We start from the raw sequence: 23,804 nt of genomic DNA on the forward strand, positions 1-23,804 counted from the left end.
GCCGGCGATGGGCCGTGCGAAATGCACCAGCAGCTCATTTAGGTGGACCTGAATTTCTTTGTCTGAGCCTCCGATTGCTGCCACTCCCCGGCCCCTCCTCTGAGCTGGTACAAAGAAACGCAGGAAGCGAGGAGGGGAGAGTAATTGAGGAGGCAGCCAGGTGAAAACAAATTAATTTGACCAACTTGGTTTTATTCTTTTGTCTCCCTTTCCCCTCTGCCCTCCCCCGTCTGTCTCCCCCCCCCGTCTCCCCAACCAATCTTTGCACAGGCTGAGAGAAATCTGCAGCAGAGGACCAGCAGCAGCAGTGTTGGTGCCACCATGAGGTCAGAGGCCTTGTTACTGTACTTCACGCTACTGCACATAGCCGGGGCAGGCTTCCCCGAGGACAGCGAGCCTATTAGCATCTCACATGGCAACTGTAAGTACTGTGTCCACACGTCCTTTCATTCTCCTTCTCCCCGTTCCTCTCTGCTTCCTGTCCCGCGTCTCCCCCATCCCGGAGCCGCTCTACATCCCCCTCGACCCCCACCTCCCCCTCATGCTGACACTCCGAAGGCTCGGAGCGTAGCTCGGCGCCCAGGGACAGGCCTCGTGCACAGAAATGAAGGACTTAAAGCAGCGTTTGAAACGGAGCCCACCCCACATCAAAGGATAAGCCGCTGTTTTTCCGCCGGGCCTCTAATGCGGCGTGTGATAGCGCGAACGCGGTGGCAGCCGATAAAGATATGGTCATTGTTTCCTCTGTGTTCCCTCTGTTTCTCGCTGTGTTCCGTGCCGCTCTCCCTGGGTGTAACGCTGTACATCTTGGCCGGGGAAGCTGGAGCGGGAGCCAGGCATCCTCGCATAGACCCGCTCCTATATCAGACTGTTTATTCAAACCGAGCCCTTTCATCCAAAGCCACTAACAATAGAACAATTACACGGTACCTTGCAGCACATTTTTATCCTGCAATTTAAGGTTGCACCGAGAGCTCGGCCAGCGAGTGCGGTGCAGTTCTCTCCTCCAGCTAAGACATATGGGCCGACATTTGCCTAAAAGCCCATGAGACCTCATGAGAAAAGCTATGGAATAATTAAATTCCTAAATGCGGAGGGTATTAAAGCATATACTCCAGCTGATAACTCGCTGTGACTCACTCTTGTCCCGTCCTTACAGACACGAGGCAGTATCCGGCATTCGTCGGCCACAAACCGGGCAGGAACAACACACAGCGGCACAAACTGGACATCCAGCTCATCATGATAATGAACAGGACGTTATACATCGCTGCCAGGTGGGTAGTAATAGTGATCTGTGCCCCCGGAGAGCCACAGAAATGTTACAGTGATTAACAAGGAGCCGCAGTTAGACACAAACGTTAGACACAGGCCAAATGAATGTGAGTTTCACTATGTGTCCCTGGAATAAAAACTTGGGAGGCTGAAGATGAGGAATAATCAAACAAGTGTGGTTCCACTCGGTGGAAGCCTTCATCATCCACTCTCATTCCACAGTTACTGATGGAAAATGACTTTCAGTAATGAATGAACTCATCTATTAACAAATGAATCTCATGTACAGTGTATATCAATCATTATTATTATTTTTATGATTTAGGGTTGGTTTGTGAGGAGTAATGCTCATCTTTGTGTTTGTTGGCAGTCTAGTCGCCGCCACAAATCAGTTTTTAAAACTCTTTTTATTTTCTCGGCTGTGTTTAATTCTGTGTCTTCTACCTTTATTGCTTTCTGTCCGTTTTCCGTCTGCGTACCATTATTTTGCCTCGACACAACTATCCAGGATAATATGGCTCAATTGCACCATCTGGAGCCGTGGAGAAAATCAATATGGATTCAGACTTTTCTTTCATAATAAGTATTTTATGAATGTTGCTTCTGCACCGTGACAAAGTGAACAGTAAAACCTGTGAAGTCTGTGCTCCAGCAATCAACAGGCAGAGATGTGCTGAGCGGCGAGAGCACAGCAGCATTTTAAAGACACTAATAAAATAGATTCTTATCTGCTTGTTCTTCGTTGTCCACGGCTAATTAAGTGGCAAGCTTGATTAGATACTGTTGAAAGTCACAATAGGAGTCTTTCTTTGTTTTCCTCCCATGCATGTCAAATTAAGTGGCTAAGGGAGGCGGCCGCTTTAAGTGGCAGAGCTTTTTAACATATCTGGGGTCATTAAGGCGAGCTGTGCGGTGGGTGAGAGAGGAAACGTAGTAAAACAGAGAGCATGTGTGAAATGTGTGTGTGTGTGTGTGTGTGTGTGTGTGTGTGTGTGTGAGACATGGGGCGTCAGAGGCTTTGCTGCCTGTTGCCCACCTGCTCCACATGGGGTGGCAGGAGCCCGAGGGGCAGGGGAGGGAAATGAGACACAGAGGCTTTATTGGCGGTGTGTGTGTGTGTGTGTGTGTGTGTGTGTGTGTGTGTGTGTGTGTGTGTGTGTGTGTGTGTGTGTGTGTGTGCTGCCCAGTTGTCCAGTGGCTTTAATAGTGATTTCTTGACTGTGGCATGTGGACATATGTGAGTGTATAGTTATACATTGGTATGGTGAACATGTGGTGGCATGCCGGGGGGTGTGGGCGCTACAGCATGTGTTCATGTCTGCAGGAAGTGTGTGTGTGTGTGTGTGTGTGTGTGTGTGTGTGTGTGTGTGTGTGTGTGTGTGTGTTCGATCACCTGGTGCAGAGGGGGACTGGGACATATGGTCGGGGTGTGTGACCCCTGAATGTCTGGAATTTTTGCCTTAAATTAGACCAAGCCTAATGACCAGCATTGATCCAGACTTAGAGAAGAATGTGGAGTCAATACCTTGGATGCACACATGACAGCCCATGCACCACATCCATAGGAAGGAATAGAGTATCATTGAGGACGTACTGTATAAATGACTTTAAAAGACATATACATTGACTGTCACCGCTTCAGAAGCCAGTGTGAATCAAAGCTGGCAATGAAACAACGGACAATGCTGCAGGAAAAAAAAAAACTAGGCAACATCAAAAGTTGCTTTCATGGTGGTTGTCCAGTCAAATGACTTGTTTATTCTGGGGCCAGCATCACACAGCTCTGCCATCATGCCTCTAGACCAGTGAGCCTCAGTTCTTGGTGTGCAGCAGCTTGCAGATGGCCACTGTGAACAGCGTCCAAGGCCCAACTCTGTTTCAGGCTGCTCTCTGTTTTTTTGAATGGCTGCTCAGTGTATTAAATCCCTTTGGCTCCTGTTTTCACGCTGGCAATGAAATCACAAGATTTTTAAGCTGAGAGATGCATGCAAACATAGCAACTAATGAAATTGTAAATAGACAAAAGTGGCTTAATCCATAGAGGGAAGGAGTCAAGTCTTTGGCAGCGGTGGAGCTCAACAACAGATGCAGTGATTGATAATTCATCCACAGTTTGGAGCAATGAATGAAATGTATTGATTGGGTGGAATCAGGTGCTCTGTCTGTGAGTATGTGAGCAGATACGGCACAAAATGGCCTCCGACCTTCCCAATGTGTCTGAATACTAAATACTTAACATACACTGTATCAGTCTGCATGAAGGACTGAGACACAAATGTCAGAGTAAAGAACAACAGCTCAGTGATCCCTGATCGTCAGCTGTCATGTGTGTTTCGGGTGTTTAGCAGCAGACTCACGCTCGCTAAGAAGCAGTAAACTGTGCTCGATGCAGTGATGGAGGTAGGACGATTCCTTTCCCAGCGCTCCGTATTTCATGGTCAGGCTACACTACGAGCAGCATTTAGAGTGGATTCATCACAGTGCAATGGGAGGTTTATCATTCTGATCTGGGCAGAAAAAATGTGGCCGCGACTGCTGCCCGCTGTGTGTGTGTGTGTGTGTGTGTGTGTGCTCAGTCAAGCTATTTGACTGATATGGTGACATATCTCAACTGCACGACGCTTGTTATTCACCAATTCTCCTCTGTCGGTCCAGAAAATGCCGTCGGCGGCGGTTACGATGCTCAGCGCCCGTGCACGATCCCAGCGATTAGGTCCAGCGCCACTGTCAGCGGCAGGAATGACAGATGCAGAGGTGGTTATGAAAGTGCACGGAGTGAATGAATGGATGGAGACGCGCGGAGGATGTGGCGGTCCACGCATAAAGATGCGGCATCATTGTCGGCAGCCCGGCGAGGCCGGCGTTCCCCGGTCGCTCCGCACGCGGGGCATCGCCGCCATTCCCGGCGCGCAGTCAGGCTCTGCCATGGTAACGGCAACGGGAAGCATGGGAACGAGCGCGGGAATGTACGCCTGCATGTGGGAGAGAGAGAGGGATCGGGCGAGCGAGCGGAGGCCGAGACGCACATTCAGAACCCGATTAGCTCCTCTCACGCGGGACCTCGGGAGCAGCGGTGCTTCTGTGGCCGCCGTTCTTTCCTGTTGGGTCTCTTTGGGTCTCGCAGTGGAGGCCACTAGAGTCTCCATTATTGTAGCAGCACCAAATCCTGTTAAAACCCACTAATGACTGGGATTACATGGTCGCCTCCTCTCTCGCTGCTCGCGGCTCCACTGACATCCAGCTACGTCCGCACTGTGAGACAAAGCTCCGGGCTCCGGGAATCATAATCACCTGAAATACTAGCGAAACAAGTTCACAACTTCCTGTAATACGTTGTTCCCACAAAGTCTCAAAAACACTGAGTCTGGTTGTGTTTTATAGTCTCATATTGGAGTTAGTTAATATCATAAGTTAATATAACAGCGGGAGCTGAGGGTGTGTGTTAGTACCAATGTTTAAGCACAGATTAAATAGCTGAAAAGCACATTTGTTGTTCGCTTACAGGTAAAATAGGCAATTTTCAGGATAATTAACTACAAAAATGTATGAATTATTTTGACACTATTGGATCCATTTTAATAAACAAATGTAAAGAAAATGCTGCTCTGCCTCATTCGACCAAGGTTCATGCTGCCAGCAACACACACACACACACACACACACACACACACACACACACACACACACACACACACACACACACACACACACACACACACACACACACACAGAAAGAGAACGCAGAAAACCGCACTGAACCCTCCAAAAGAACAACCTGCTCCAGCTTCGGGGTGAGTGAACTCTGGCTTGTTGTATTTCATGCCACCACATCAGCCGGGGCCTCTCCGCGCCCTCGGCCTATTCACAACCTCAACAACTCCCTTCACAGCCCCTAGGTGCCTGTTGGGCTCCGCGGCTCCTTCACATCCACTCTGAGAAGAGGATTTGAACCAGTGAAAGCAAAAACAATGTACAATGGGCCGTCCTCTACCACCCATGATCTGGTTACGGAGAGAGGGGAATACGGGTGAAGAGGGTGACGGGGGAGAAAGCGTGGGAGGTGGAGAGGAGGGCAGACACGCAGGCATTTAGCTGGAGGAAAGAGGGGTGGTGGTGAAAGGTGCGGGGTGCATGCTAATCACATTCCCCTTCTTTTCTGCGGGCAGAGTGCGAGCTGGCTGGACAAAGGCCCAGCAGATGGAGCGCTGTTCTTCTTCTCCAGGAAGAAACGCGCTGTTATGAAAACCGCATTCTTCCGCACAAAGCCCCAGTGTTCTCACGGCCGCACGTCCGACGGAGACCCTCCGAGTCGCTCCGTCGCACTCGATCTCGCGCCCGCGCCCGTGCTCGGCCGCTCCACTGTCCCCTCCGCGGTCGCGTCCATGGGGATATTTGCGTGCCTTCCGTCCTACGCACACATTTTTGCCGCCGAGTCCCGGGAAACGCGGAGGCCCACGGCGAGTGATTCACGCTGACGGGCAGCGCTCCGTGCTCGCCGGCTGCTCCCGCGTGCGATTGCGTGTGTTTTTGCTCAGAGAAGTCATGGTTTAAAGTTGAAAAAGAGGAAATAACGAGAAAGAGAGTCACATACAGGAATATGAAGCCCTGTAAATATAGTCATTATGCAGCCATAGCCGCACTGGACAAACTGTGAGATTGCTTTGAACTGCGCAGGTGGATGCGGTGGATCAGCTCTTAGGACTAACGTTCCCAGAGACGTCGTCCAACTCATCCAGGTCGTTTAAATGAAAGGAAACCACTGAGCGCCTGGAAGGACTTTAAAGTGAGATCCTATGAATTGGACTGACACCACAAAACGAGGTGAAAATGTTCAAAGATGGGTTCAGGTGTTGTGGTGAGGAGGGGGGGGGGGGGGGGGGGGGGGGGGGTAAGGGGGGGCTGATGGGGGGGGTCTTCTCACACATGTGTGTTTGGAGAGCTGGTGTTGACACAGACACAGCCGCCCCATTGTCCTCCTCCGTCTCCCGTCAGGATGTTTGAGGGACGTCTCAGTGCTCGACTTCCTCTAATCTGTGCTGGAACCGAAAACCGCGCGCCTGGAACCCCCCACCCTCCATCCCTTCAGAACCGAAGAGGACGGGGCGCGGGACGGGCGGCCGGATGGGAAGGTGACTGCTGAAATTATGCAGCAGTCAATTACAGATTAATCGTGAGCTGTTTTAATATCTCAGGCGATGAAACAACCCATGAGATTACAGTTAATCCGCAAAGTAATCCGTCGATTTAATAGCTTCTGATTTAGTTTTGTCTTTTTAATATAAAGTTTGAAGTTTAATATAATGATATAAAGTTAATTGAGCGAGTGGCAGAGACGCAGACTGCTGTGATCAGTCACTCACAGTTATCGCTCATCCGTTCATTTCCCATTTCGCGTTCGCTCCGGCGCCGTGACCTGGATCCTGTTACGGAGCAGACGAGGTGAAAGAAACATCGCAACACAGAAGGACTGTTCAGGAACCCGGGAAACTCAATCCGGATCAATTAGCCAGAGCAGTGCGAAGGTAGTCCTTCCTTCGGCCTAATGAAAAACACCTGAAAGGCTGGATTCTGACCCAAGGCAGCAGCGCGTGGCCGGACTCGCTCCCTTTTCTCCTTGGATCAATTAATGCTGTTTTTTATTATTTCCTTTAAATCATTTCATTTAAAAACATATGGATATTTGGGTTTCAAGTCCACAGCCGAGGTGTCTATCAGACGAATCGGATCACGTCCCTTTTCATAGCTGAGCCGTAAGGTCTCTTTCTCCTAAATGATGGATTAATATACAGTCGCCTCTACACGCGTTTGCAGCTCGGACCAGAGAAAGATACACTGTTTTCCTAATTTCACTGCACTCGAAGATTAATTATTCAATTTAAGTGTTGTGGCTGATAATGTACATGGGGCCGGGTTCCGTCCTGGAGGAGCCGGCGGCGGCCCCCAGGAAGGCGATATAAGTGGATTCATTTCAAGATGCCTGTTCCTCCAAAGACTTTATTAGATTTAGTTAATGAGAGAGCAAGGAAGGCTGACGGGAGGAGCGCAGGTTGGGGAGCGGCAACGCAATTAAGCCGCGAGTCTGACGATGCCGCCGTTACACACTTTGATTAAAAACGCGCTGCCGACATCTAATCTCCACCAAATTAAAGCGGCTGCCTTGTTCGGCGGTCACCTTTGGTTCTACATCCCCGGGCGTTGGAAGCTAAAGGTCTGGTGGACCAGTCCCCGTCCCCCTGTGGTTTATGTCTCCCTCATGCAGACCTATATGCTTGGACTGTGTAGCACAGGAGAGGCCTGCACACATACGTCTTCTTGTTTGAGTATAATGAGTGTTAGTATAGATTTCCTGTAGCTCAAACACTAGGCTTAATTGACCTGAACAGCTCTGAGTGACTTGGCACCTCCCTCCCCTCCCCCCTCTCCCCCCTTTTCGAGACCTTTCTCAGGGACAAAGAGGCTTTTGTCCCCAGGCCTGCGCCGCCGAGCGCTAAACCTTTGTTGACTGTTTCTGTCTGACAGAGCAAATAACTCTGGCCTCCTTTTGTTTATTGTCATTTTTTGAAGTTTGAACAAAGTTTATACAGAGCCTCATTTTCAGACGCCGTGTGTTGCCTTGAGGGGGAAACAGAAATGGAAGAACAGAAATGGGTTTATTGTCTGCTGAATTTTTGACTGTCTGCCGCTGTCTGACCTCGTATCGTCTCATCTCTCTCTCTCTCTCTCTCTCGCTCGCCCTCTTTCTCGCTCTCAGGGATCACATATACACGGTGGACACGGACACTGCCAACGGTGACGAGATCTATTTCAGTAAGGTGAGTGAGACGCCTGTCTGCTTGAGGACGCGTTGTTCTCAGCGTGCTGCGATTGGCAACGCAGCCCTAATAACCCGGCCGTGCACGTGGGCGTGCACGTGTGCGGCGCGAACCTGTGGCCTGACCCCGTTAAGTCCATTAACCGGCGGGTCGCCTCGCAGAGTGCCTGCGTCATGCACTGGTCGGTGGGACAGCGGAAGGTCTGGTGGGTGGGGAGCAGGAAGCTGCAGGGACAGAACAGGAAGTGGGGGGGGTCAGAAGATGAGCAGGGAAAATAAAGCAAAAGACAGAAAGAACAGAACCAGAGCTATTTTTTAGATTGCGAAAGCAACTCATATAAAGGCAGGCCCGCTTGGTCCACTTGGCCTTAACGTAATACATGCAAACACAATTCGAACAAGGCCGTCGTTGTGTATACAACAACCCGCCGTCCTTTCACCTCGTCCACTTCAGTGTCAAAGCGCGGCAAGTGGGTCCTAATGAGAGCAGGCTGCAGATGAAAGGCTGTGGGGGGGTGCAGATTGATTGATGACTGAGGGTCTTTAATCAGTGGCTGGGATCCAAACACGCTGTATATCAGCGGCGGTTTGAACCCGAGGCCCGGCGCGGCCCGCGGGCCACACAGGGTTAGGGAGTCGCATGTGGGTGTGTCTGTGGATGGCAGGGTTCCAGATACACGCTAGTGTTGACTGATTAGTGGGCGTGGCAACGGGGGGAGGAGCATATGGTGGTGAGTGTGCGTCTGACTGACAGGTACTGGTTAGCGTTGACCCACGGGCCACGTGTGTGTGTGTGTGTGTGTGTGTGTGTGTGTGTGTGTGTGTGTGTGTGTGTGTGTGTTTCTGTGTGTGTGTGTTTCTGTGTGTGTGTGTGTGCACGCAGCCTCTCAGCAGTGGGGGATCTGTCCTTGGACAGGCCGTCTGATCCGGGGTCGGTGTCATATATCCTCCTCTAGCAGAGATTTAGCAGTTCAAGGAGGTAACGTGATCACCAGTCAGAGCTGGGAACAAAGTTTACCTCGGAGCAGGTGTCTCATGAGGGGAATCGATGGCGGAGAATCTCAGATGATCATTATTGATCGCTGAATAGATTGGTTATTGAGCTCTACAGTCCCTTCAGTCTTTTTTCGTCCTACCTCAAAGTTTATGTGGTTTGTTTCCCTCCTCTCCCTCTTTGTCATTCATCCTCATTGTTGTTGCTTTTTCCAGAAAATGACCTGGAAGTCCAGACAGGCAGACGTGGACACGTGCAGAATGAAAGGGAAGCATAAGGTAGAGAACAGAACAGGCCCCTCACTCCTCACACTGATGCGTGTTATACAACGCAGACGCACTGTAACAGATGTAATTTCTCACTGTTCCTGTCGCCCTCACACACACACACACACACACACACACACACACACACACACACACACACACACACACACACACACACACACACACACACACACACACACACACACACACACACACTCTCTCTCTCTCTCTCTCTCTCCTATACAAACATACAGAGACCTTGCAGGTGCAATAACACGCTCCCTGCGGTTAACATAACATTCTGCTATCACAATTTATTGAGCACTTTACACAGAATGTTCATATCAGACTGTATAACTGCTTCTCCTCTGGCTTCACCGTACAAAATGAATAATAGCTCCATTACTGTTCTCGAAAGCTGTTAAGACTCATTAAAACCTGCTGGAGATATGTCACAATGTACAGAGGTAACGTCTGTGTTGATGTTTGTTACATCTAAAAATAGTTTCCATTTAATCATTGTCATCATCAGCCACAATATAAATGAAACCAAAATACATTTTCTATAAATATATTAACCAATAGACATAAATGACAAGTTGCAAATACTTATTAATGTTAAACCTATCAGCAAAATGATCAACTTTACAACATCCAATTTTGTTTTCGCAACAAATATTAGACTTTCCAGTTGAGTCAAGGTTGGAGTCGGGTTCTCTGAGGAAAACATTGTGGGCTAATGAAGATGAATGTGAAAGTCACCTCACGCACAATGCCGTTAATGAAGACAAACAAAAGCACAATCTTTGTCTGATCCCAGAGGCTGAAGCCCAACCCACAGCACAGTCGATCCGGTGCGAACGCCTCCGCTAACCACACTCTCTCTCTCTCCCATCCTGCGCTCCCTCAGGACGAGTGTCACAATTTCATCAAAGTCCTCCTGCAGCAGAATGACGACACCCTGTTTGTTTGTGGGACCAACGCTTTCAACCCCTCGTGCCGAATGTACAAGGTGGGAAACACTCACACACGTGCACGCTGATCCCGGGTGCCCCCCCCCCTTTGACCCCAGGGCCATTTATCAGTCAAACACACAATCTGCTTTACGCATGCACACGTACAGTATTATTCAACCTCAACCACGTGGCACTAGATGAGCTGTGAGCTGTGGAGCGCTGGACAGAGACGGACGACTTTCACAACTCAGCAGCCTCTGCTTCTGTTTCCAAGAGCACTTTGACACGCATGAGCTAGAAGCAGAGAAACCAAACCACCTGCCTCCTTATATACACAGTCACACACACACACACACACATGCAGTCACGCTCTAGCGGAGGCTCTGTCCTGCAATCAGAGCCATCTTTCCTCTGTAAACAGTCGTATTCGTGCGGGCATGTCTGGAACAGCTTCAAGATTCCTGCAAGAAACGCAAAACCGTCACGTCAAGATGCATTTAAAGACTGCAGGTCAAAAGCGGTGAGCGAGTGTAGATGTCAGGCAGCGATAGACGCAGACGAACAACTACACACACACACACACACACACACACACACACACACACACACACACACAGAGCCGGGCTGTTTTTACGGCGTACGGGCGGAAAGACAAACAGAAAGGCAGACGAGCTGTCGTCGCATATCTGCTCCACGTGTTCCATTTTATTTCTTCCCCGGCGACATCAATCTGACGCTCTGCTGTGAAGCGGGCAGCTCATTCACAAGGAATTTTCTGCCCAAGCCCGACTGAGCCGCAAAAGAGGAAAAATAGCTTTATTGTAATTGATCTTTTTTTTTTTTTTGACGGTAACTTTGAGACACGCGTTCGCCACTCACAGCAGAACAAACGTGAGCGGAAGACGACGGGTGAGCGGTGACAGCGCACTGAGACGGTGTTCACCAGCAAAACACGTGCGCTCCGCTGCTCTGCGCTCGCGCGCGGCTTCCGGGGCCGGGAGCGGGACGCGTGCCTTCGCGTTTAAGCGGCGCGGTCAGCTTTTACCGCTCCGTCGTCGCTGGAGGCAAAAAGAAGCGAGGACGAGCGTCGTAAAACACGACGAGGCTGCGGCGCGCGACCAAACACGAGCGCGTCTGCGTGGTTGACTTTTAGAAAAAAGGGGTAAAAACACAAAGCAGACCGCATTGTGATTATTTGACTGTATTAAAAAGACATTTTAATGGAGAAGCAATTTAGTCATTATGTCACGGCAAAAAAAAAAAAACGAAATGAAAAGGTCGTCAAAGTGGGATATTATGAGTTTTTAGTGTGAAAATGCTCGCTGATGCTGATCCACATAACCAGTCGGTGGGTGAATGGAGCCTTCTAAACAATGTCCACGGTGCAAACGTATACAAAGTCATTACACACACACACACACACACACACACACACACACACACACAGCCTGGCAGGTACCGGGCCTCGCATGACGTGCTGGGCTCATCCACTCTGCTTGTGGTTAAATCCACCTTGGCCGCGGTTCGCCTCTCCGTCTCCCCAGTGTGACAGCACTGAAAAGAGCTTCTGTTTCGGGGCCAGCCTCATCCCACATTAATCAACAGCCCTGCAAGGGCGAGCGGGGGGGACGGAGGGACGGGGGGGGGGGGCGCGGGCAGCGAGGGCATGGACCCAAAGCGCCAACGCCCAACGCTGGTTTCCATCCTGACACCGTCCGCGTGTATTCACCCCTTAAACCTCCCACTCCCCTCTCTTCATCGTCTCATTATCCGTCCCCATCACACAGAACCTCCTCCCATCGTACGGCCCTTCTGCCAGCCTTAATCCCCCCCCCGCCCTCCCCCATCTCTCCCACCACTCCGCCATCTTCCCCTCTGTTGCTTTCTCCCTCTGTCGCTCCCTCGCTGTGTTGTAATAATAAACATCCCATCCAGCTGGGCTGATATATGACTGGAGCCGGCTCCACGGCCTGTTGCTGGGGCGAGGCGGGGGGAGTCAGTGGGTAGTCTCGGAGGCAGCGGGTCCCAGGTGATGCATCCTCCACTTGACGCAGGTGGGAAATGTCATGCCGCCACCCTTTGAAGTGTTATTAACCCATTATTTACATGAGCCTTTACCCTCCGTGTCTTCATGAAGGACGGACTTTGAAGGCGCACACACTTATCAAACTGTTGCAAAGACTCCAAGTTTCCCACTCTGTTGTCAGAGGTGGTCACTGCACAGGGTCCGTCCTCCCGGGGCTCAGAAACAGGTTGCGGAGAAATGGGCCGTGACTATTAATCTCCCAGGGAGCTCTGTCCTTGTTTGGTTAACACAATCACTCCCGGCCCAGGTGTGAACTTGTGCTCTCGACCTCAGCAGACGCAGGAGTTTGTGCCGTCGTGGACAAATGGGGCCGCGCGCAACACAGCTGCGAGCGGTGGGACGCGCATTTAATTACGCATGAACGCGAAGTGGTCGGCAGGAAGCAGGAAAAGCGCCGCTCCGCTTGTCTCTCGGGTCACGACCTCACGTGTCACCATCGGGTTAAGCCACGAATCAAGCGGCGCCGGCGAAGATGCTCCGCGTGTGAAACGCTTCCCAGTAAAACTGTGACGCAGATGCAGAACGAGTCCCTCAACCCGAGCACTGAACCAACTATAACACTCCTGATGGGCACGGCTCGGCGCCACGTGGTGTTTGTCTAATTAATTAGCATATAGCCTATGGAAAACACCAATGAGCCGCTGTAGTAATTAATTCCTCCAGATAGACTGCGCTCGGAGCCAAGGTTAATGTACACTTGCTATCTGAGCTACAGTAGATCCCTGAACGGCTCTGACGGAGCGTGACAGCCCCGCCGTCTCCTTCCCATTACTTTGAATGGTGTTCCCACAAAGCTGAAGCACTCCTTTTTTTTTTTTCCACCCGGTGGAGCTGACAGCATAATAAGGTTTGCCAGGTAAACAAGGCGGAAAAAAACTCCATTTGGCTGTTTAAACATCACATTTCTTTATGGTAATGTTTGAAAACGTTGTGCCTCGCCGTGGCAGGTTTATGGACCGCCATCGGCCCCTTTCACGCGACTGACGATTGCTCCAGACGAGGCAGTTCTGACGGGGGACAGCGGGTCGAGGTCACTGGGCCGGGGTGAGGGGTGGGAGGGTGAGAGGGTGAGGGGTGGGAGGGTGAGAGGGTGAGGGGTGGAAGGTGAGAGGGTGAGGGGTGGGAGGGTGAGAGGGTGAGGGGTGGGAGGTGAGAGGGTGAGGGGTGGGACGGGTGACGTTGCAGAGGGTTGACGGGGAAGGTGAGGTCTGAAGAGGGTGAGGGGTGGGAGGGTGAGGGGTGGGGGTGAGAGGATGAGGGGTGGGAGGTGAGAGGATGAGGGGTGGGAGACGGAGGCCCTGAGCTTCAGCGTCACTCACTGCACGCGCTCCGACGCCGCGGACGCACCTGACCTTCAGCCGCTCACGTCCCTCATGATTAACGAAGCCTCATCCATAATTCCCCCCCCCCTCCCGTCTAACAGCGATATCCCCGCCAGCGCGCCTCCGTAGATTACCCTCCTGTAATTTCTGACCAAACACAAGCGAAAAAGAAACGGAGAAACGAGCTGCGGCGGCGGCTGGTGCTTCTCTATTTGTTGTAAAAGGTCACTTGTAATTTTCGCTGCCAAATCAGCCTCAACAATTTCTCTGGCAGAGCTTTTAGCATTGCGTGTGTGCGTGTGTGTGTGTGTGTGTGTGTGTGTGTGTGTGTGACCTTTTTAGTGGGCAGATGATAACCGTTTCCGCCGAGACAGGAATAGAAAACAAAATGACCTGTTAAGAGACCAGAAGGGCGGCGTAAGCAGTTTGCAGTCTTGGCAGCCTGCGCTTATCTTTGTTAAGAGAACGGGTGAAAGTGAGGGAGTGCAGCCTGCGACAGACAGAGAGCAACGAGCGAGCGAGGGCCGAGCGCTCCGTGTGTCCAGTAATCAGCGCTGACCTCGAGCGGTGTTCGGCCGCTGGGGTCCGGAGGCCCGCGGGGGGGGGGGTCCACCGCGTGGTGGGGATGACAGCGACCTTTCAACCACCTCTGATCGCCTGTCATGTCCTTTCAATGACCCCGAAGCCAGAGTGGGCGCAAACATAAAAGTACATTTCACACTGAGAACCTCCCTCAAACAACATTCAACAAGGCCCCAACGACTGAGCGGCTAAATTTGGGTTTGGACCAACTACACTTTTCAATTAAAACTTTCTCCTCGCTCGTAGCTCTTTGCATAAGACAAGCTTGAATTGCAAAAAATAAAATTACTATTATTAATAAACTACTGTGGCTTAGTGAAGTGTCTCACACCCGCTGCTCAGGGCTGTGTGCTTCTTCCCTGTCCATTTATTCCCCCTTCGCAGCAGCAGACATCAGGAATCAGGGCAGGGAAACACTGCATGCAGTAAATGGGTTAAAGATCTGTCTTGAGGGTTTTCTCCAGTAAAACTCTTCCTTAACACCAGTTAGAGGATGAATCATGGCAGGGGGAAAGAAAAGCACACGCACACGCTCTTATTGTGAAAACGCTTCCCCAGATCCTCCCAGACGGGCTGCTTTGACAGCGCTCAGCAGGAAGCCGGAGTGGCATCCGTGGGTCAGACGTACACGGACACGCTCCTCAGCTCCACCAAACTGTATAATTACGGCTCGGGCCGCGTCTATCTGCCTGCAGCTTGTTTTGACATGTTTTCTGGATGGTTTCCTGCAGTCGGGATCCGGCCTTTCCTGTCTAAGTCGTATTTCAAGCGCATTGTTTATTTGACAGGGCTGCATTGTCTTAACTGTGTGCCTCCTATTGAGCTGACCTTTGACCTCGTTTGTGACCCCAGACGGACACCCTGGAGGCTCTGGGGGAGGAGATCAGCGGGATGGCGCGCTGCCCGTACGACGCCAAGCACGCCAACGTGGCTCTGTTCGCCGGTAAGAGCAAACATTCAAGCCTGTTTTATGAGAACTCTGCTGATATAATACTGATCTTTACATTATTGAACGTTCAATACCTCGTCCCGTGGATTAAAACTAGCGTCTGTGAAGTGAAGATAGATGAAACATGCGGATATTATCCACTCAGAGTCATGAGGGGGGAACATTAATACTAATTTTCTTCTATTTGCTCTTAGCAAACACCAGCGCGTGTTTGAACTCCATGGGAAAAGTTGCATCTGTTTAAGCGAGAGGATTAGTGGCGGTTGTATTTAATATCGTTCCTAATACCCTGCGGTTTATTCTAATGGCAGTTCTGTGACGACAGTCCGTGTTGCGCGCGCTGCAGCAAATCGTGGATGCGACCGCATTTGCTCCGCGTCAGGAATTCGCTGCTCATTATGGGCTGTTTGGAAACACATCAGTAGTGCTGTGGTAACAGACAAAAACAGAACCATCCGTCATCCCGCTGCTCTCGCCCTCTGCCGCCCGTTCACTTTCAAACATGTGCACAAGATTAAACATACGTCGCCGAGCGGGACGGAACCCAGCGAGTCAGCTCTCCGCTGGCGGCGCCATTCTTTTGATGCCACCGACCCGAAGGCCGTCACAGACATCCAGACCCGGTTCCGACGCACTGTAGCGCACTCTATGGCCGCATTGATGAGCTGTCCCTGCTCCGCGGCGAGGAGGAGCATTTAATGCGTAGCAGAGCTGCTTGGAAGGAGCTGGAAGCAGTGAGTAATCAGGAGAGTTCCCCTCACTGCGATCCTTTCAATTATGCAGTTTGAGTTTCCACTGTGGCCTCAGCGCAGGCAGGCTGAGGTCAGGCTGTGTGTGTGTGTGTGTGTGTGTGTGTGTGTGTGTTGTTAGCGCAGGGCTCCGTCGTTTGTTTGTGCTTTTGAAAAAGCGCGGTTGCCAGAGTGACTTATTACAAATGTGCAGCATGTTTAAGTGTGTTTGTTGTCCATCACAGCCTCCTCGGTTCGTGTGATTCATTCATTTTCCAGGTCTGAGCCGTCTGAAATGTTTGTGTCCAGCGATGGCTAACGAACGGAAGGGGAAGTGGAAGGGGTGAGGGACATAAAAAGAGAGGAGAGAGAGAGAGAGAGTCAGAAAGAACAGAGAGAACGAGAGAGACGTTCAGAGAGGCGAAGAGGGAGACGAGAGAGAGAGAGAGAGCAAGAAGAGAGAGAGAGAGAGAGAGAGAAGAAAGAGAGAGAGCGAGAGAGTAGAGAAAGAGAAGAGAGAGAAAGAGAGAGAGAGAGAGAAAGAAAGGGAGAGGGAGAGAAGAGAGAGAAAAGAAAGAGAGAGAAAGAAGAGAAAGAAAGGGAGAGAGAGAGAGAAGAGAGAAGAGAGAGAGAGAGAAGAGAGAGAAGAGAGAGGAGAGAGAGAGAGAGAAGAGAGAGAGAGAAAGAGAGAGGAGAGAGAAAGAAAGAAGAGAGGAGAGAGAAAGAGGAGTAGAGAGAGAGAAAGAGAAAGGAGAAGAGGAGAGAGAGAGAGAGAAAGAAAGGAGAGGAGAGATCTCTCAGACTCTCATACATCTCTCTCTATCTTCTCTCTCTCTCTCTCTCCCTCTCTCTCTCTCTCTCTCTCTCTCTCTATCGCTCTCTCTCCCTCCCTCTCTCTCTCTCTCCCTCTCTCTCTTCACCTCCTCCATGGCTGACTTTCTCCACTCCTCCGCCTCGGTCCTCTCGTCATTATCGCTCTTTCCGTCTCCGTCTTCCCTCTCCAGATGGCAAGCTGTACTCGGCCACCGTGACAGACTTTCTGGCGATCGATGCGGTCATCTATCGTAGCCTAGGAGACAGCCCGACTCTGCGCACCGTCAAACATGACTCTAAATGGCTGAAAGGTGAGTGCAGGACACACAAACAGAGGCGCCGCGGTGGAAAAAGCATCAAAGTGGCTAAAACAAACTACAGCGTGGCGCGTGTGTGACTCGCCATCTGTTTCATGATCCATGTGTATATACACGTCTTGGCACCTGTGTGTATGAGTCCAGGTCCAGTATAGAGAACAGGGCCACTTATGCTAATGCTTCACGCTCAGTTTGACGCCTTCATTCCGCCGGCCTGGCCCGGCACCGGTGCTGCAGCCACGAAATTGCTCCTCCCTGAGGGAAAACAAGCACAAGTCCAGCCTGTCACAACTCAGTAGAGAGATCCTTCTTCCCTCGCATGCAAATACTTTCATTGATATGATGGATGATAGAGTGAGGCACTCAAGGCTCACAGTCGGTGCTTTTCTGCATAATATGACAGATATTCCGGCTGTTTACTGTGAAATATGGTGTCAGAACTGTTTTGTCACAGCGAAATGCCACTTTGATTGGTATTTTATTATATATTTTGTTCGTCCCGCAGAGCCCTACTTCGTCCAGGCAGTCGATTACGGGGACTTCATCTACTTCTTCTTTCGGGAAATTGCTATGGAGTACAACACAATGGGAAAGGTGAGCGCCGGCCCCGTTCTTCTGTTATTGTTTGAACTCTAATCAGAGGTGACTTCCTATTTACTCGGGCCGAACCAGGAAGCGGCTGAGGAAGCTAACAGGATATGGGCGTATCACGTAACTGGAAGGAGGCTTTCAGGAGCTGTGAGGTGGCCACTGCATTTTTCTGTAACAGATAAACACTGGACAGGATGCGGGAGCTGAAATAGATTCAAGCTGAAATGCGTGCGGGTGTCTGGAGATCCCATTCTGAGGGCTAAATATACCGCTTCAACGTCTCCGCCTGTCCAGCACACTCCCGTCTGACCCGTCATTTCAGCGTTTCCCAGGAGGCCTTCACCCCGAGAGTCTGCGAGAAATGAGATAGTTTGGAAATGCGGGAACAGACGGAGGCTTCCCCAGGTTTCACTCCAGTGGGAGTAAAGCTTTGTGACCCTGACCTGCGGAAGTTTAATTTCATATCAGCACATAATGCGTAACAAAAAAAAAAAGAATAAATGAGCAGAAACACACAAAGAGAGCGCGAGAAAGAGGGGGCATGAGGCGAGAACAGAGCGGAACACACCGGAATAATGGATTCCCTGCCAGGAGTGACAGGCATGTGTTATACCGAGCATGAATGCAGATCGAGCCTCTCAATCTGCCGGGTGTTTTCAAAGCAGTGTCAGTATAATTACGCGTGTGGCGGTGGAGCCGATGGTGCAGAGAGCAATTTAACATTTAGCAAATGATATCTCTTCATTATTAGACTGAAGAATGGCCTTCGCTGACAGCTTAAACATCCACTGTGCTTTAGGGCAAATTGATGAATTTGCCGTGGAAGGACTGCGCTTACCCGTTTTATTGTCGGGTTGGAGAACGTTGAATGGGTACAAGTTCTCACTCCGCCCGCGAGTTGAGTTATTTGTTCATTACAAGCGGTTTCTATACGTATGCATGAGGCAGCGCTCAGCGAGCGTCGGGGAGAGACTGAACTGCAGCTGAACTGCAATATGCAAAGCTGACATAATTCCACATTTACTTTGACAGTCTCACCTGTTCTGTGTAATACGTTGTCTGTAATCTGGCCGCTCTATAATCTCCCAGCGAACAGGTTTTTTATTTTTTTGAGGCTCTCGCGTGGGCGAAGGCCCCGCGTGCGCGCGCGATTGTCTGCTTTAAATGCACGTTCGCTCCCATTCACACTGTTTACTCTAGGTTGCAATTTCAGGTCAGGGTTAGATTTATTGCTCATAAGTATAGTGTGACAACAGCTAATTACTACGCTGGCTACATCATCCTACAGCACAGTTGTAATTACATCCCCGGCTCCCGTTTGAAGCCGTACACTTTAAATCTTGGGCTGCCAGGTGCCGACTCGCTAACGGCCAATCAGAGCCGCAAATTTATTGCCCTGCGCCTTTCGTTTGCCGCGAAGTGATGAAACGTTAGCTTAAGACTCGTGTCCTTCACAGGGCCACACAGGGCAGGATGCCGGGAACAATTAAGGGCTAAGATCAAACTCCAATGGAGGGACAATGTAGTGAATCAGGCCCAATCAACTGTGCCCAGGCCCCAGCTCTACTGTGCATTGGAGAAACTAAGCTTAACACTGGAAAAAAAATTGCCCAATTGTGCAAATAAAAGTTAATCAATCCTGACTTTGGTCAATGACAGACTCCAAAATGAAGCTCCAATAAAGAAGCTTGAGAAACGCCCACACTCATTCCAACCTCTGCTTCGGGCAGGTGGTGTTCCCTCGTGTGGCGAGGGTCTGCAAGAACGACCGCGGCGGCTCGCCCCGCGTCCTGGAGAAGCAGTGGACCTCCTTCCTCAAGTCGCGGCTCAACTGCTCCATCCCCGGCGACTCGCACTTCTACTTCAACATCCTGCAGGCCGTGACGGACGTCATTCACGTCAGCGGGAGGGACGTCGTCATGGCGACCTTCTCCACGCCTTACAACAGGTAGCCGCCATTCACCCATTCATTCAGTTTGATGTGCTGCTGCAACAGTTTAGATGCCCTTTGACACGCAGGTGTCTAACCTTATTTCCCCTGTTAGCAATTCATACGCAGAGCTCCTTTCATATTCATAGGCAGTTGATATCTAAATTGAAAATTACCACACAGCCATAGAGCTCGGCCGATAGCGCGCACATATTGTAATTTTCCATTTTATGGCTGCTTTTTAGCAGATAAGACAATTGCTTGTGACAATGCAATTGGGCATGGTTAATAGACATTAAAACCCAATGAAGCGGCGCCTGTGAAAATGTCTATATGCGCTGGTTTTGATCCTGGCATTAATTTTCCGTTTAATAGTCAGGGAGTGAAATTAGAGGCAGCGCAGTTAGACTGTAGGCAGCACTCAGGGTTGGTAATGTTTAATTGTCTGTCTGGCTCGCTCGCCGTCATCATCACCATCTATCTGCCTTGTTGGCCGCCTGCTATAAACAGACGTGCGACTGTCTAACTTTCTGTACGTATCCAATACGGAGGGTAATTACTGTAATTTAGGAGCCAAGCTCGGAATTAACAGCTCTCTGACCTTGTGCTCCATAATACTGCCCTTGTGTACGCCCGTCTCCCCAACGTCTCCATAATGAGTTTAACCCATGATGCAACAGCCATAAAATCCAGCTGGCTCATACAGAGAGAGCGCCAATCAAAAAATTCCCTTCAAAAGAGCGACGGGCGAAGAATAAGCTACTCTAAGGTTTTTATTTCTGAGCGCACATGAGGGAAAAATAGAAAAGTGAATCAGCAATCTACTATGCATGGATTCCACCAGCTGCAAAGAAGCCAGTGTGTCCATTGCTATCACAAGACGGGTGTTTTCCCCTTCCCAAATGAATAGCAGTAGTAAGATAAGCTGCCTTTTATGCTTCTTGCCTGACAGTGGACTTGTGATGAACTCCTCTGCCTCCAGGCTTTTGGGTAAACTCAGGCTTTGGGGGGAGGGCTGGGAAACGCTGTCCTCATCGGGCTTGGCGTGTTTACAGACCAATTAAAAATGACATATTTTCCATTTTAAGTAAGTAGGAGAAACAGAAGATGAAGGACTGGACAACTGTGTAATCTTTAAACTGGAGCGCATGTCCAGTGTAGACAGCCCACCGCGGGGGATTCGACCCCGGGAACGGGGCCTGCTGATGCGTTCTCTGCCTCCCGGTGACGGTCCAGCCATGGCACGGTGCTCCTCCGATACGTTGGTGCGAGCGCGCTTGTTGACGCGCGCCTGTGTGTGTGTGTGTGTGTGCGGCAGCATTCCAGGCTCGGCGGTGTGCGCCTACGACATGGCGGAGGTGGCCAACACGTTCACAGGCCGCTTCAAAGAACAGAAATCCCCCGACTCCACCTGGACGCCGTTTCCCGAGGAGAGGGTTCCCAAGCCAAGGTACCGCCGCACACAATGAGCCACACGTACCACCGCATGCACATGGGACTACACATCCCATTCCACAGCGCGTCACACCCACACCTGCACCCCCCCACCCCCGTCCAACTGTACCCGACGACCCGTCGTTTTACAGATGGCGGACTCATTTCACAAATGTACCAGCCTGATCAATCTCCGATCTATAGCGCTGCTAATTAGCGCGCTAAAAGCTGCTCCGCTGTCCTCCAGGAAGAAACAGATTTACTCCGAAGATCTGGGCCACGATAACGGTTGGTGCCCCGCGTGGTTCCTCACCGACAGAAAGCCCTAACGTTCGTCCCCGTGGGCGCGAGCCGCTGTTGGCCCGCACCAGTTTACCCACTTGCCTCAATTAGCATTTAATTAGCTGTTTATGTTCAACGAGGTCAGACGTTGCAGAGATCAGATGTAACTACTGTTGTTTTCTGCAGCGATTGATTTCATTTCCTTCCTCTGGTGCGTTCAAAGCTTTTTATCTGCAGGCAAACAGACGGGGAGCTGTAACAATGCCACTTAGGTCTGGTCCTGCAGCAGATTGTTCCTCCATGTGTTGCACTCTCGTACCGAATCGTTTGCAGATTTTCATATTTAAGAGATGTCTGGTTTCATTCTGGTCGCCGTATGTCCCCAGACATGAGCGCAGCCACAGCAAAGGAGGCGCAATAACCTCGGCCTTCTGATAAATGCTTCTGCAACTGCTGCCACTTACTTTAACAATATCGGTTTGAAGGCTAAGATGAAGCTCATGTGTCAAAGAGAATATTTTTCCGCTTTTCAAATCAGATCACCTTGAATAGTTAAAAAAGTTTCTACTTTAATGTATGTTTTTATCATAGATTTCATACAGTTGCACTTTAGTTAAAGACTGACTGTGTTACAAGAGCTAAATTCAGTAATTTTACATCATGAGCAGAGAGTTTAATGCACAGAAAGCCTGAAGGATTCTCCATCTTCTTTATAGCGATGCCCACACCACATTTCTCCTGACTACACATGTGCATATATTAGAGTCTGGTTCTTACATGTTGTCAGTGTCAAATATTCAGCGGCCATCTGGTTGATATTTCTTGGATCTGATGTGGATTATGTGGCGTGGCAGGCTATCAAAGACCACGCAGTGACGGGGCTTTACGAGCGCTCAGAGGTGAGGCGCCGGCAAAGGGGATATGCTATCAAAAGCAGCTTCTCTTTTTACAAGCAGCTCACCGACTCCCTGTAAAAGGATCAGATGGATAGAATGCCTCAGTGCTTTGCCCCGAGTCTAGAGAAAAGAAGACGTCTCGTGTCCCTTGCTCCGACCAAAGCCTCCTGAAATGAGAGTTTAGTCATTTAAAGCTACAGAACTTTCCTGTTATCTGTAGGAAACCTAAAAAATTGATGGCGCCCCTTCCAGTCACGCGCGTTCTCTCTTTTACTTTGCCTGCATTTATTTTCCCCCATCACGCTCCTTCCTCATCACCTTCCTCTTCCTCAGGCCCGGCAACTGTGCTGGCACTCCATCCATGGAAAAGTTCAAGGTGTCCAACGAGTTCCCCGACGACACGCTCAACTTCATTAAGATGCACCCGCTGATGGACGAGGCCGTGCCCTCCATCGCTAACAGGCCCTGGTTCCTCAAGACCATGGTCCGGTAAGTGTTACACACTCCGGCGTGTGTCGTCACCAGAGGCCTGGGAGCCTCTTCAGGCCAGGACAATAATTACGTGAAGTGCTGCTGCGAGAGCCAGGCAGCTCATTAAAACAGCGGCGCTGCACCACAAACCATCCGCTGACCTATTTCTGCTACATCGGAGGAAACAGTGATCTGCACCGGTCTCCCAGAGTGACTGTGATGTGATGTGGTGAAACCTTCTGCATTCTTAGATGTTACAATTACACGTTCACACCTACAGTACGAGCCCGTATTCAAAAGACGGCTTCGACGGCGATGATTTCAGCTTTTGTTTGCTTAAATCCTTTGAGGACGTTACAAAGAGCGGATTTGAGTTTGTTTTTATTCTGTGGCTGGCTTTTCTCCCGAGTTTCTGGATTTGAGCCTATTTCTCAAAAAACAGTGTAGTGTGGTTGATACCATTTGATCATAAAGGTCCGTCTGGGGTTTTTTATTTTTTTTAGTCAACCTCTGGGGGACCACGACAGCCCACCAACATCCCATCAGCAGAGCCCGGCTCCAGTCGCTGGCAGAGCTTTTGTGAAACCTCGTTTTAAATTGCAGTTGCTTGGAGTTCCTCGTCTGGACTTCGTGCCAGACCCTTGACGAACTTCAGCAGCGGTGTCATCGCTTTAAGCTGAGAGGATTCTCCGTAGCTCTTACAAATGAATCGTGTCATATCTCCTCTTTGCTGAGGTCTGACCTACATACTGGCTTAGTCAGAATGTGAACGGCTTATGTCTCTCGCTACACCTCTTTTCTGTTCATTAGTGGACTGTTTCATTGGGCATATTATGAATAATAAGGTTTCTGTTTTTTCTAATCAGCTGTGAGATGGTTTGAAATGATCCGAAATGACACCATGGAGAGTGGAACCTAGCGTGGAAGTCAGAGGCAGTGGTTAGAAGCTTAACGTGAGCTCCAAAAGGAACATGGATGCATGAAGGGAGGCATTTTACGACATCTGTAACAAGCCTCGGTGCGAAACATTGTTCTTGACCTGGAGTCAACTGGAAATGAAATCAGTAATAGGGTTTGATCCCGGTTGCAGCCTGGAGAGGA

General features: G+C 50.2%; 1 protein-coding gene across 3 annotated transcripts in view; it reads left to right on the forward strand.

Annotated features, from left to right (window-relative positions):
• Window positions 1–23,804, forward strand: part of sema6a (sema domain, transmembrane domain (TM), and cytoplasmic domain, (semaphorin) 6A) — an 81,064-nt gene that overhangs the window by 34,384 nt on the left and 22,876 nt on the right. For all 3 annotated transcript variants that reach the window (XM_029163834.3, XM_029163835.3, XM_029163837.3), the window contains exons 2-12: window positions 271–421; window positions 1,160–1,277; window positions 8,027–8,087; window positions 9,296–9,358; window positions 10,257–10,358; window positions 15,145–15,235; window positions 16,974–17,093; window positions 17,605–17,693; window positions 19,421–19,638; window positions 20,939–21,070; window positions 22,566–22,721. In XM_029163834.3, coding sequence (XP_029019667.1) covers window positions 322–421; window positions 1,160–1,277; window positions 8,027–8,087; window positions 9,296–9,358; window positions 10,257–10,358; window positions 15,145–15,235; window positions 16,974–17,093; window positions 17,605–17,693; window positions 19,421–19,638; window positions 20,939–21,070; window positions 22,566–22,721 — 1,250 coding nt within the window. In that variant the 5' untranslated portion in view covers window positions 271–321. The remainder of the gene's footprint in view (window positions 1–270; window positions 422–1,159; window positions 1,278–8,026; window positions 8,088–9,295; window positions 9,359–10,256; window positions 10,359–15,144; window positions 15,236–16,973; window positions 17,094–17,604; window positions 17,694–19,420; window positions 19,639–20,938; window positions 21,071–22,565; window positions 22,722–23,804) is intronic.

Source organism: Betta splendens, chromosome 9 (assembly GCF_900634795.4).
Source record: "Betta splendens chromosome 9, fBetSpl5.4, whole genome shotgun sequence".
NCBI lineage: Eukaryota > Metazoa > Chordata > Actinopteri > Anabantiformes > Osphronemidae > Betta > Betta splendens.